At 39.4% G+C, this 15,068-nt stretch overlaps 1 protein-coding gene across 4 annotated transcripts in view; it reads left to right on the plus strand.

The window, feature by feature from the left end:
• FYTTD1 (forty-two-three domain containing 1) overlaps positions 1 to 14,230 on the plus strand; it is a 38,823-nt gene extending 24,593 nt beyond the window's left edge. For 3 of the 4 annotated variants that reach the window (XM_074406127.1, XM_039461861.2, XM_010341421.3), the window contains exons 5-9: positions 3,394 to 3,490; positions 3,877 to 3,938; positions 6,340 to 6,414; positions 8,364 to 8,490; positions 10,409 to 14,230. In XM_074406127.1, coding sequence (XP_074262228.1) covers positions 3,394 to 3,490; positions 3,877 to 3,938; positions 6,340 to 6,414; positions 8,364 to 8,490; positions 10,409 to 10,507 — 460 coding nt within the window. In that variant the 3' untranslated portion in view covers positions 10,508 to 14,230. The remainder of the gene's footprint in view (positions 1 to 3,393; positions 3,491 to 3,876; positions 3,939 to 6,339; positions 6,415 to 8,363; positions 8,491 to 10,408) is intronic. The other variant, XM_039461862.2, reaches the window with a different exon arrangement.
• Positions 14,231 to 15,068: the final 838 nt, after the last annotated feature.

Here is a 15,068-nt window from a genome sequence, read left to right on the forward strand (position 1 = left end):
TCGCTCTGTCGTCCAGGCTGGAGTGCAGTGGTGTCATCTCTGCTCACTGCAACCTCTGCCTCCTGGGTTCAAGCGATTCTCCTGACTCAGCCTCCCAAGTAGCTGGGACTACAGGCATGCGCCACCACTCCCAGCTAATTTTTGTATTTTTAGTAGTAGAGACAGGGTTTCACTGTGTTAGCTAGGATGGTCTGGAACTCCTGACCTTGTGATCCACCTGCCTTGGCCTCCCAAAGTGCTGGAATTATAGGTGTGAGCCACTGTGCCCGGCCCCATTATAAGCTTTTTAAAAAGCATCATTCTGCTTCTTTACCTGTTTGACATACAGAATAAAATTGCAAAAACTGATCACTTTGGTAGAACTCTTTTTTTCCTCGTTTTTTGAGACAGGATCTTCTTACTCTCTTGCTGAGGCTGGAGTACAGTGACGCCATCACTGCTCACTGGAGCCTTGACCCCCTGGGCTCAAGTGATTCTTCCATGTAGCTGAGACCACAGATACATGCTACCATGCCCAGCTAATTTTTAAAAAAATTTTTTTTAGGGATGGGGTCTTCACCATGTTACCCAGGCTGGTCTCAATTCCTGGCCTCAAATGATCCTTCCACCTCAGCCTCCCAGAGTGCTGGATTGTAAGCATGTGCCACTGTGCCCAGCTCTGGTAGAACTCTTAACATCTCAGAATTATTCAAAACTGGGAATTCTGGAAGCAATTTGTTACTCAGTCTGGGTGGCTCTTACTAGAACACTGAATCACAATGTATATTAGTTGTTGAAAAATCGAACTTCTAAGAAGAATTCTTCATGCACGCTCCTTAAACTGAAATTATTATTATTATTATTATTATTTTTTGAGACAGAGTTTCGCTCTTGTTACCCAGGATGGAGTGCAATGGCGCGATCTTGGCTCACCGCAACCTCCGCCTCCCGGGTTCAGGCAATTCTCCTGCCTCAGCCTCCTGAGTAGCTGGGATTACAGGCATGTGCCACCATGCCCAGCTAATTTTTTGTATTTTTAGTAGAGACGGGGTTTCACCATGTTGACCAGGACGGTCTCGATCTCTTGACCTCGTGATCCACCTGCCTCAGCCTCCCAAAGTGCTGGGATTACAGGGTTGAGCCACCGCGCCCGGCCCTGAAATTATTTTTAACTAAACTGAATAATAAAAATCTAAAAATCATGGCCTGTGAGCTGGGTGCAGCGGCATGTGCCTGTGGTCTCAGCTACTTAATAGGCTAAGGGAGGAGGATCTCATGAGCCCAGGATGCAGGGCTAACCTAGGCAACATACTGAGACCCCCATCTCTATAATAGAGAAGAAAAATTATGATCTATTGTTACAGCATTCTGTTCTCTGTAAGGACAAAGTAGATGAAGTTGATGAGGTGTGAAGTTTCCTTAGTTTCAAGGACTATTATCTTAAGTAGAAGATAATTCAGAAAACAAAACCTGAAATGAGGTTTTTAAAAAAATGGAATGGCTGGGCACAGTGGCTCATGCCTATATTCCCAGCAGTTTGGGAGGCTGAGGTGGGTGGACCATCTGAGGGCAGAAGTTTGAGACCAGCCTTGCCAACATGGCAAAACCCCATCTATTAAAATACACAAATTAGCTAGACATAGTCACGCATGCCGGTAGTTCCAGGCCCAGGCTGAAGCAGGAGAACTCCTTAAACCCAAGGAGGTGGAGGTTGCAGTAAGTCAAGATCATGCCACTGCACTTGAGCCTGGGCAACAGTAGTCTCAAAAAAATTAAAAAAAAAAAAAAAAAAAAAAGGACCAGGCGCCGTGGCTCACGTCTGTAGTTCCAGCACTTTGGGAGGCTGAGACGGGTGGATCACGAGGTCAAGAGATCGAGACCATCCTGGTCAACATGGTGAAACCCCGTCTCTACTAAAAATACAAAACATTAGCTGGGCATGGTGGCGCGTGCCTGTAATCCCAGCTACTCAGGAGGCTGAGGCAGGAGAATTGCCTGAACCCAGGAGGCGGAGGTTGTGGTGAGCCAAGATCGCACCATTGCACTCCAGCCTGGGTAAAAAGAGCGAAACTCCGTCTCAAAAAAAAAATAAATAAATGGAATGGCTGGAATTGCAGTTTTAACCATCATCTTTTGGTAATCACTTGATAATACCTTTTGTGAACAGGCACCTGCTCAAACAAGAACCCATCATTTACGTGAGACTTATATGTTAATTGGGTTAGCTAGGGGAATTTTACACTTGAACCTCTGAAAGATTGGAGGTAATACTAGGGAATCTGTTAAACACTTGTTTATATAGTTTTCATATTTATCAGTAGATCAATTGAAGACACGGAATATTAGAGGATTGAATATTTCATAGATAAATATGAAATTTTAATTTTTCATACTTCACCAACTTCCTATAGAAAACAAATTAGGTGCCTCAAACCACCATGGCACCTGTATACCTACATAAAACCTGCACATTCAGCACGTGTATCCCAGAACTTAAAAGAAAAAAAAAGAATTGTTTAAAATCAAACATAATTAAGAGCATTGTTCTATGAATGAAAGAACAAGAAATAGAAGAGTATAATAAGTTTTTCTGTGGTTTATTTATTTATATTTTGGGGTGAAGTCTTTCAAGTCTTGCTCTGTTGCCTGGGCTGGAGTGCAGTGGCATGATCTCTGCTCACTGCAACCTCCGCCTCCCTGATTGAAGTAATTCTCATGCCTCAGCCTCCTGAGTAATTAAGACTACAGGTGCATGCCACTAAGGCTGGCTAAGTTTTGTGTTTTTAGTTGAGACAGGGTTTCACCATGTTTCCCAGGCTGGTACGGAACTCCTCACCTCAAGTGATCCACTCACGAGTTTCAAGTACTATTTATTTAATCCCCAAACTGCTGGGATTACAGATGTGAGCCACAATGCCCGGCCTTTGTGGTTTATATTAATGCATAAAGGTTTCTGAGGAGGAAGAAGAGAAAGCTGGAAGAAGAGATGTTATTTTTCAAACCAGTCTCTTTATTTTTGTTTGTTCTCATATTCCGTTTGACTATGATTTGCCCATGTGTAGTTTTTCTTTGTACTAATCCTGTAAATTGTAAAGTTATGTTTTCACCAAATATAGTAAATAGCACTAAAAATCTGATTGTTAATGTCTTCAGAAGATATATGGAATATTAGGGGATTGAGTATTTGGATGATAAAGTAGTTTGAAATTAACATGTGGTTATGTGCTATGCTTCGGAGGGAGGTATTTGTTAATCAAGTCTCGGATAGCTTCATGTAAATAAGGAAATAATTCAGAGTTTGTTACTTGCACCTGAAGTTTGCAGCCTATGAATTTAACTAGTTTTGCTTATTTTTCCTTAAGATGTTTGAAAGTAGTTAAATGGCTTAGCATGGCATGTGTGTTTTTGTTGCAGAAATAGCATTCCAGCTAATTTTACCAGGAATGGAAATAAATTAAATCATCAGAAAGATACTCGTCAGGCAACTTTTCTTTTCAGAAGAGGCCTGAAGGTATTTAAAAAACTGGCTGTGTGTGTGTGTTTTTTCTTTACCCAAAGCGGAACCTGAGCAGCCACCTTCAGTAAGTCTCAGTCATAGGCAGTATTGGGCTCGGGATGTGCAGAATGTGATAGTAGATTAGGTCTTTCTATTATATTTTTTCTATGTTTGTCTTTCGTTACCCTCAATAGAATTTAGCATGTTATTTGGGAATAAACTTGTATTTGCCACTTGCTCTCTTACAGCAGTTTCAACAGGGAAGTGCTGCCAGAATAGCACAGGCCCCTCTTCTGCGTTCATGCCCATACCCCACTGGGTTGTGAAGTTCTAGAGCAGGATCACTGTAGATTCAAGTCTGCTGCTTTCTTTGGGACCTACTGCTTTTTTTTTCCCTTCAGGTTCAGGCCCAGTTGAACACAGAACAACTGCTAGACGATGTAGTAGCAAAGAGAACTCGTCAGTAAGTTTCAATTTGTTTTTCAAGGTGTTATTTCAGAACTCTCAGAATACTAACTACCCAAATAATCATGTGCCCCAGCCCAGAAGAAATTAATTGAAACCCAAAATAAAATTGAGCCTGAAAGCTGGGCATAGTGGTACTATATATTTGTAGTCCCAACTTGGGAGACTGAGGCAAGAGAATTGCTTGAGCCTAAGAGTTGAAGGCTGTGAAGTGCCATGATCTCACCTGTGTATAGCCACTGCACACCAGCATGGGCAGCATAGCTCGGGTCATGGAGACTTTGTCTCCAAAAAAAAATTTTTTTAAATTGAGCCTAAAATAAATAAATCCTATTTCGTCCTTTGTTAATTTTCCCCAAAAACCTTTGGAGTTTTCACATGTCAATATTGTAACAGTTTCAGTGCGAAGTAGATTACTTGTTTTTTATTATTTTTAATTTTTATTATCTATTCCATTTTAATTAAACAGCTTTTTACTTTTTATTTTTGGCTATAAATGGCTTTTATACAAACGAACCTATTTAGGGAATGAATAGAATAAAATTCAGTGGAGGTTTTAGAAAATGTGTGCAACTTTAAAAACAATAGTTTTCCTTTTTACAGTCTTTTTTTCTTACCTGTATAAAAAAAATTTTGAAAATCTATTTTATTCTGTTATAATTACACTGCCTAAGTGCATTGTAACATACTAATTCTATCAGTGTGATTAGGTTTTCAGATGAAACTATTTAAAATTATGGCTACTTTTTGGAAAACAAAATATATAGAATTGATCCTCTGTGTCTCAGGGGCATTAGTTCTAGGACTATTGAAAAGATTAAAATCCTCAGATACTCAAGTTCCTTAAAATCGGCCCTCCATATCCATGGATTGCTTTCAATCTGTGGTTGAAATCGGTTGAATACATGGATATAGAACCTGCAGATACAGAGAGCTGGCTGTAAAACATGGTCATGGTCCAGATACGATGCCAACTACAGTGGGGCATGATTTTTAGCAAATGGAGTGTTAGAAACTGATAGTGGTGGTATTTTTTAGCACAGGGGTCATGACATTAGAAACCGTAGGGAAAAAATTAGCTGGGCGTGGTGGCGCGTGCCTGTAATCCCAGCTACTTAGGAAGCTGAGGCAGGAGAATTGCCTGAGCCCAGGAGGCGGAGGTTGCGGTGAGCCGAGATCGCGCCATTGCACTCCAGCCTGGGTAACAAGAGCAAAACTCCGTCTCAAAAAAAAAAAAAAGAAAAGAAACCGTAGGGAAAGAAATAATAATTACAGCCTTTTGCTTCTGCAGTGAACAGTATTTACCTAATCATAATAATATAAATGTTATGTGTTTTGAACTTTGAGAATCAACCTGTTAGACAAAGTACAAAATAGAGAACACAATATAATGTAAATGTCAGATTTTGACTAATGTGAATATAAAGGAAGAGCTGGCAAAAAGTGAGCAGTATGGCTGGGTGTGGTGGCTCACGCCTATAATCTCAGCACTTTGGGAGGCCAAGGCAGGCAGATCACGAGGGCAGGAGTTGGAGACCAGCCTGGCCAATGTGGCAAAACCCTGTCTCCACAAAAAATTAGCTGGGTGTGGTGGCGGACACCTGTAATCCCAGCTACTCAGGAGATCGAGAATCGCTTGAAACTGGAAGGCGGAGGGTGCAGTGAGCCGAGATCGTGCCACTGCACTCCAGCTTGGGTAACAAGAGCGAAACTCCGTCTCAAAATAAAATAATAAAAGGTGAGAGGTACAAAGTGGAAGAGGTGGAAGGAACGAATAGAGGCACTGTTATCTTTTCACATAAAGGTGGGGGTGGGGTCAACAGATTGTACTGAAAGAAACAGAGATTTAAGTCTTTAAAGTCACAAAGGCAGTGAAATAGTGATAGAGCCTTCAAAATGTTTCAAGGTGGATGAGGAAACTGGAGGATAGTGTGATGAACTAAATCTTTATTCATCATAGCAAGGTCTTTATATAAACATATTGTTAAGTGAATGCGAAGTAACCAGCAAGCAGTGAAAACAGAAAGGTTAAAAATGCTCCCTCTGGAGAGCAGGAATGGAAAGGAGAATGGTGAGGTGAGGGACTGTTGCTTTTTATTAGAAGTTCTGTACTATTTGATTTTTTAAAATTTGTGTATATTTATTACACTGAAAAATATTTAATAAATTCAGATGCCCAGTTCCTTTACCCAAAGATGTTGATTCATTATATCATGGTGGGGTTTAGGTATTTATGTCTTACAAGCTAAGAAAAAGTAATGGCTACTTTTAAAATGTTTATTTTTATCTTGACTATGCATAGGGTTTATAAACTTACATTTAATGAAATTTTTTTGATTTTTTTTTTTTTTTTTTTTTTTTTTTTTTTTTTTTTTTTTTTTTTTTTTTTTTGTAACTAGATGGCGGACTTCTACCACAAATGGAGGAATTTTGACTGTATCTATTGACAATCCTGGAGCAGTGCAGTGCCCTGTGTAAGTTGTTTTTTCTTTTTGCAGAAATTATAACCTCTTAGTACATGAGATAATAAAGTATTGGACTTCTGCTCAGAGAATGAAGAAGAAGAAAGTAATATTTGTGATACAATATGGAGACAGTATGGTGTAAAGTTAAAAGTAAGAGCTCCCTCGATTCCTGGTTCTGCAGCCCTAAATGACCACCTTTGAACAGCCTTTTTTTTGTTTTTGTTTTTTCTAAGGGAGGGCATTTATTTCTTTTCCAAATGTTACAGTAAAACCAGGTGGAAGAGATGGTTTTATAGCAGTTAGAAAAAAAATACCGTACAAATCTGGGGTTTGGCCATTAAAAGTTATTTACAACAATGGGAGAAAAGACAAGAAGTTGTTTCACGTTACAGACCTCCCCCGATCCCAAAGCCTAATACTTGCTTACCAAGTCAGAAAGAGACACAGTTGATTCACAAGCTGGAGGTTTGAACTTGAACAAGACATTTATAAAAACCTAGACGGGGCCGGGCGCGGTGGCTCACGCCTGTAGTCCCAGCACTTTGGGAGGCCGAGGCGGGTGGATCACGAGGTCAAGAGATCGAGACCATCCTGGTCAACATGGTGAAACCCCGTCTCTACTAAAAATGCAAAACATTAGCTGGGCATGGTGATGTGTGCCTGTAATCCCAGCTACTCAGGAGGCTGAGGCAGGAGAATTGCCTGAACCCAGGAGGCGGAGGTTGCGGTGAGCCAAGATCGCGTCATTGCACTCCAGCCTGGGTAACAAGAGTGAAACTCCATCTCAAAAAAAAAAAAAAAAAAAATCTAGACGGGGCAGTGTCCTCCCCAGCCCAGGTGCCACTAGGCACAGCACAGGAGACTAAAAACAACAGGGGAAAACTGGACACTCAAGGACAGTGTTTTTTATACTTTAAAAATTCTGTGTATATGTACCTTTTTTTTTTTTTGAGACAAGATCTGGCTCTGTTACTTAGGCTGGAGTGCAGTGACATGATCATGGCTTATTGTAGCCTTGATCTCCCAAGCTCAAGCAGTCCTCTTGCCTCAGCCTTCCGAGTCCTGAGTAGCTGGGACTATAGTTGCCCACCACCATGCCTGGCTTTTTTGTTTGTTTCTACCCAGACTGGTCTTGGACTCCTGGACTCAAGCAGTCCTCTCACTTTGGCCTTCCAAAGTGCTGAGGTTACAGGTGTGAGTCACTGTACCTGACCCAATATGTATATTTTTATGTACAATAATAAATGAGATGATAATATACATGCTGCTTCTTCCCTCAGTCCCTGTAATATTTTCAGTTCTTACTTTTCAGACCATACAGACCTACCTTCTCTAAAATTACTGCATTATAAACTTTGTCAATTTATGGAGCTTATGTTCTATTCAACCATCTCGATTTTTTAAAGAGATAAGGTCTCACTCTGATGCCCAGGCTGGAGTGCAGTAGTAACCATAGTGCCATCATAGCTCACTACTGCCTCGAACTCCTGAGCTTAAGTGATTCTCCTGCCTCAGCCTCCTGAGTAGCTGGGAACATAGGCATGCTATGCTCCTTGGGCTGGTCTTTGACCCCTGGCCTCAAGCAATCCTTCTGCCTTGGCCTCCCAGAGTACTAGGATTATAGGCCTGAGCCACTGTGCCTAGCCATCCAGCCATCTTAATGATTAAAATGAAAAGAATGTAGAATGGGTGCCTAAGACTTCAGAGGTTGCTTTATTATCAAGACTTAGGATTCACCAGACATTCCAACTCATTGAAAAGTTTGTAGTTCTATTTAAAGAGGTATTCTCTGAACAATTATATATTTTAGTCTGGAATAGCTGACACTTTTTTTTAAGCACGCAAACAAAATGGCCCTAATACATTTGAACATGTGTACAAGATCTCTTAAGTAACAAATGAATTTCTTTTTCTTTACATTGTTAAACTGTTCTAATATTTTAATTTTTTTCTAATAGAACTCAGAAACCACGATTAACTCGTACTGCTGTACCTTCATTTTTAACAAAACGGGAGCAAAATGATGTAAAGAAAGTTCCTAAAGGCGTTCCCTTACAGTTTGACATAAACAGTGTTGGAAAACAGGTAAAAAAAAGTTTTCTGTATTTTTTTGGGTTATTTGCTGAGAGTATTTTAATTAACAAAGCAGTTACTATAATGAATTATAAACAAGGCGTCTTAACTGCACCCTGAAACCCAGGGAACCACTAATCTACTTTTGTCTGCCAGTTTGCCTATTTTGGCATTTCATATAAATTGGCTCATAAAGTATATATTGGTGACTGAATTCTTGCACTTAGCATAGTGTTTTCAGGGTTTATCTATGTTGTATCTGTATTTAATTTTGTTTTACTGCTGAATAGTGTTCATGATACGTATATAGTACATATATACAACCCTTCATTTGGGTTGTTTTCACTCTTTGGCTGTTAGGAATAATACTGCTCTCAGCATCTATGCAGAAGTTTTTGTGTGAGCATATGTTTCTATTTCTCTGTGGTAAATATAGGTTGTCTAGTAACTCTGTATCTAACCTTTTGAGGAACTGCTGGACTGTTTTCCCTAGAAGAGTCTGTGCTACAACTTTACATTCCCACCAGCATCTGTAAGGGTTCTGATTTCTCACCAACACTCAGTATTTTCTGCTGTTTGACTATAGCCATCAAGCAAGATTACAAGATTAACACAAAAATTGTCAAAACCAGCTGGACGTGGTGGCTCACACCTGTAATCCCAGCACTTTGGGAGGCAGTGCGGGCGGATTACCTGAAGTCAGGAGTTCAAGACCAGCCTGGCCAACATGGCAAAATCCTGTCTCTACTAAAAATATAAAAATTAGCCGGGTGTGGTGGCAGGCACCTGTAATCCCATCTGCTAGAGAGACTGAGGCAGGAGAATCACTTGAACCTGGGAGGTGGAGGTGGTGGTGAGCCGAGATTGCACCATTGTACTCCAGCCTGGGCAACAAGAGCAAAACTCTGCCTCAAACAAAACAAAACAAAAGTGGCAAGATGTATGCTTATATGCATACATCTTTGTTCCAAAGCCTGAGGAGAAAGCATTAAATGCATCACCATTTAGTGTGGTATTAGCCATAATTGGTGAGTTTTTTTAAATGGTTCTCTGTCATATTGAGGAAGCTCCCTTCTATTCCTGACTTGCTGAGAATTTTTATCATGAATTGATTTCATCAGATGCATTTTTGGTATTCACTGAAATAATAATGAAATTGAAGATACGAAGGATGGATAGAAATTTGACCAAACTGGCCAGGTGTGGTGGCTCAGGCCTGTAATCTCAGTATTTTGGGATGCCAAGGCGGGTGGATCACTTGAGGTAAGGAGTTGGAGACCAGCCTGATCAACATGGAGAAACCATATCTGTACTAAAAATAAAAAAATTAGCCAGGCCTGGTAGCATGCGCCTGTAATCTCAGCTACTCGAAAACCTGAGGTGGGAGAATTGCTTGAACCCAGAGGGCAGCGGTTGCAGTGAGGTGAGATGGTGCTACTACACTCCAGCCTCGGTGACACAGCGAGAGTCTGTCTCAAAAAAAGGAAAGAAATTTGACCAAATTTGTTTTGCTTATTTTTGTTACTATTATTATTTTTTTTTCCAGAAATGGTATAGTGTAGATGCTGTTAATAAAAAAACAGATTTTCATTTGAATTTAATTTGAATTTCTATTGAACTCGCCGTAATTCAAGAAAATTAGCCACAAAATATTTAAAGGTCTGAAGAGTTCTTACTCTTATCAAAGACATCATGAGTTGGTGGCAGTGTTTACAGAGCCCGAAAATAATTATTCTGGACATTATAGTATATGTGTGTTTTATATAGTATATAATGTATGCTTTATATGAGGTCATACAGGTAAATATTTAGGAAATTTAGCTATGGTTACTGTTAATCATAAGGTCACACTATTGTTTCAAGGCAAATACGGCTTTCAGTAAAGTTGTTAACTGGTGCCTTGTTGTGTTTTCTCTTTTCTTTTCTCTAGACAGGGATGACGTTGAATGAGCGGTTTGGGATCCTGAAGGAACAAAGAGCCACTCTCACCTACAACAAAGGGGGAAGCCGCTTTGTGACCGTGGGATAGAGCCCGTGTCAAAGGAACTTTTGAGTGATGACTCTGTTTGAAAAGTTGAATTCCTTGAAGAGTTCATTACAGAAATTCAAGAAACTTTACTTTAGAATACTCACAAGGCTAAATAACTCTTTATTTTTATTTTTGAAGTTTTTTTTTTAAACATGTATGAAATAATGCCCTGAAAGAATAATAGGGATTGTACCTATCTGTTAAAAGATTTCATGGTTGGCTCAGACAGAAGAATCGTCTGTTTGACTTCTTTGGTTCCTCGTGCAGCAGAAAGAAGACAGGAAGATAGAAATTGATTATTTTTATGATAGTGGTATTCAGGACCTCATCATCTTTGCCCGTATTTTAGAATTTGTCATCGTAAATCTTGGTCTTGAGAAACATGAGTAGGTCCCTTTGTTGCTGTCACTTATACTTTAATAGTGTTGATGTAGTAAGTACAGTTGCCTTTTCTTTATTAGAGACATAAAAAAAATTTATTAGAATTCCAGTTTTGGGTTTTAAGATTTGTGGGAATATTGAGAACTTGGTTCATTTTTCAGACAGTGTAATCCCCTAGAATTACACAGCTTTAGTGCTGAACTTTGAACAAGAAATGTTGCTCTAGTTTCTAGTCTCAGTTTAAAATGATGGTCTTTATAGACTGTAAATGCATGTTTACAAAGTTCTCTGATAGGGCCTTGGAGGAGAAGGTCCAGTTTAAAAAAATGACAGTTTGTGATTAATAAAGGAGGGCATGAGGAAGTAAGTAGCAAGTTGAAGGACTGGTAATTGAGATGAAAAGCTTCAAAACCCAGGTCGTAGGTGTACTGTTTGGATTTAGTGTAGTCTTGAGTCTAGTGCCCACAAAGAATTATTCAAATGATACTTAGAAAAAGTACAGTTAATACCCTGACTTGAGTCCCTTGGATATTTTGATAGTAAAATTAATAGCCATAAAGTCCTAGACTTCTTATTTGAAGTTAAAATTTCTTATTTGAAAAGTTGAAATTTATGAGCTTTGAAGATTGCTAAATTAATTTATAGCTCCAAAAACAAAAATATACTTGTATATGTCACAGAGAGAAAAAAATGCAAAATTTATAATAGAGTTACGTTAACCTTGTTGTTTACCTTTCACTGATTTCTTATATGGTATAAATTAAAGTTCAGGCATTTATGGGGAGAGAAAGCCTTCCCCCCACCACCCCACCACCTGCCACCTCTGATGGAGTGGGAAAAGTTAGTCTGTTGTGCCAAGATAGTACTGAGTCCTCAGATGTTGTATACTGTAAACTATGGTATAATGCCGAATGCAGCAAAATATTCCAGCTATAAGTTACAAGTTTGGTCATTTTGAAGCTTGACATTTTAGTTTGCTATTATGTTTAAAAACATCTAAATACGTGTTAGTTTCTCAGGAGTATATTGTTAGTGTTGACTTTTCCTGTAAAACAAAACATTAACGTTCTTGGCCTGCCTTGCATTGTATACGAGATGTCATTATTGTCTCTCATACTTCTTGGGTTACTTAATGGTTTATGCCAGCCATGGAAAGCTATCAGTAATAGTTAATGCTTATACCAAAGAATTAAATCTGATCCTTAATAGCTGATATTTTGCTGGTACTTCTACTGATGAGGGATTATTGGAAGTCAGTCACAGAATTTGAAAATAAATTCTAGTCTCTCCTTAGTTATTTGATGCTTTTCATTTAGGCCAAGAACTCATTGCAAAACATTTTTGCAAGTATGAATGCCTGTATTTGGTCTAGGAACAGTACATTTTAGTCTGACTTAGAATTACTGGTAGCTTATTTTAAAGCAAGGAAAAACAGCTGAGCACGAGTTTGCTGTCTTTTTAGAACGGTTTGTGAAAATATGGTATAAAGGCGTTTTCATTTTCCTGTTCTTAACTATTATTGTATAGAGCTATTAATGCCATTTTTTGGGAAAACCTTAAAAATTGCCCCAAATATTGACACTGAGTGCATCAAATAACAAATTATCTTTGGTATATTAAACTTTTGTTCTTCTTGCATCTGTAATTTAAAGTATAATATTTTGCCTTTGGTACAACTAAATTGAAACTCTTGAGTGCTCACATGTTGTATATAAACAAAACAATATCCTTTGTCGAAAGAAAATTTTCTTTATTGGAATGTGGTTGTAATCATCCTTGTTCAGTTAAAAGTTCTTTTTTAAAAAAAATAACAGGATGCAACTTAAGATTTTCTTTGCATCAAGGTATATGCAAAACATTGATGCAGTGCATCACACAATGAAAGTTTGTATTTAATGAGGAGGTGCTTTACACTGTACTTTTGGGTGTTTTTTGGAAAAGTTACATTTAGATCTATTCTGAAGCTGTTCATTTTTAACAAATAAAATGTTACAGGTTTCACATGATTTATTCTCAGCTCTAAAGATTGAGTTGTGGTTTTTAGATTGTTCTATGTTACAATGAACTTTGCGGTGGTGATTTGTAGTTTTTAGGGTAGGAAATATTATCTACTAGCAAAATTGGTAAAATAATCTAGACTCTCCTATTAGCATTCCTCTGCCTTTTGATGATTTCATTTGTAGCTCCAACCAATACATCTTAAAAAAAAAAAAATCCAGGCCGGGCACGGTGGCTCACGCCTGTAATCCCAGCACTTTGGGAGCCCAAGGCAGGGAGATCACAAGGTCAGGAGTTCAAGACCAGTCTGGCCAACATAGTGAAACCCCTTCTCTACTAAAAACACAAAAATTAGCCTGGTGTGGTGGCACACACCTGTAGTCCCAGCTACTTAGGAGGCTGAGGTGGGAGAATCACTTGAATCCAGCAGGTGGAGGTTGCAAGTGAGCTGAGACTATACCATTGCACTCCAGCCTAGGTGACAGAGTGAGACTCCATCTCAAAAAAAAAAGAAAGGCCAAGTGCAGTGGCTCACTTCTGTAATCCCAGCACTTTGGGAGGCCAAAGCAGGTGGATCACAAGGTCAGGAGATCAAGACCATCCTGGCCTCCTGGCCAACATGGTGAAACCCTGTCTCTACTAAAAATACAAAAATTAGCTGGGCATGGTGGCGGGCACCTGTAGTCCCAGCTACTCAGGAGGCTGAGGCAGGAGAATTGTTTGAACCCAGGAGGCTGAGCTTGCAATGAGTCAAGATCACGCCACTGCACTCCAACCTGGTGACAGAGTGAGACTCCGTCTCAAAAAAAAAAAAAAAAAAAAAAAAAAAATACAGTATACTTTACAATGCAGAGTATTGGGTTAGATGAACCTTTAAAGACTAATCCAGTTTAGCCCCTTCTTTTACATCTTAGTGAGTCCCAGTGTTTACTTGCATATGGCAGATTTTGTTTGAGCGATTGAGCTCAGATCTTCTAATTCTTTTTTTTTTTTTTTTTTTTGAGACGGAGTTTCGCTCTTGTTACCCAGGCTGGAGTGCAATGGCGCGATCTCGGCTCACCGCAACCTCCGCCTCCTGGGTTCAGGCAATTCTCCTGTCTCAGCCTCCTGAGTAGCTGGGATTACAGGCACGCACCACCATGCCCAGCTAACTTTTTGTATTTTTAGTAGAGATGGGGTTTCACCATGTTGACCAGGATGGTCTCGATCTCTTGACCTCATGATCCACCCGCCTCGGCCTCCCAAAGTGCTGGGATTAAGGCTTGAGCCACCGCGCCCAGCCCTCAGATCTTCTAATTCTTAATTGATAATAAACTGCTTCTGTAAATTGAACACCCATAGAAAGTAGTGGAATTGGTGTGGTTTGTCAAATACCTAATTATTGGTAATAGCCATGCTTTAGCATTTTTACCATGATAACTTAATCTATTCTACCAATGATGAATATACCTTATTACTTTGGTGTTCAAGTTAGGTAGACCTATTAGAAAAGTCCAGTATTACTAATCAGATATGCGTTTTTTTAAAAGCAGGTGTAAACTCTTCACCACAATTTTAATTACAGTCATACATCAGAAAAATGGGGAATTGGTCCCACACCTGTGTATACAAAAAGTCAGCCCACTGTGTACATGGGTTTCGCATTCTAAGATGTTTGTTTGGTTCAAAACAATTTGCTTTTAAGTAGACCCAAGTAATTCAAAGCCATGTTGTTCAAGGGTCAACTTTAAGCCAATCATAAAATACTGTGAGGAAACAGGCTTCATTGCTCAGTGACTAGTTTTTATTAGAATAAGTGTGTATATGATTAATTCATATTTTACTGTTTTTTTTTTTTTTTTTTTTTTTTTTTTTTTTTTTTTTTTGAGACGGAGTTTCACTCTTGTTGCCCAGGCTGGAGTGCAATGGCGCGATCTCGGCTCACCGCAACCTCCGCCTCCTGGGCTCAGGCAATTCTCCTGCCTCAGCCTCCTAAGTAGCTGGGATTACAGGCACGCGCCACCACGCCCAGCTAGTTTTTTGTATTTTTAGTAGAGACGGGGTTTCACCATGTTGACCAGGATGGTCTCGATCTCTCGACCTCGTGATCCACCCGCCTCGGCCTCCCAAAGTGCTGGGATTACAGGCTTGAGCCACCGCGCCCGGCCTTATATTTTACTGTTAATAGGTTAGTAATTCACAC

This window comes from Saimiri boliviensis, chromosome 9, assembly GCF_048565385.1.
Source record: "Saimiri boliviensis isolate mSaiBol1 chromosome 9, mSaiBol1.pri, whole genome shotgun sequence".
Taxonomy (NCBI): Eukaryota; Metazoa; Chordata; class Mammalia; order Primates; family Cebidae; genus Saimiri; species Saimiri boliviensis.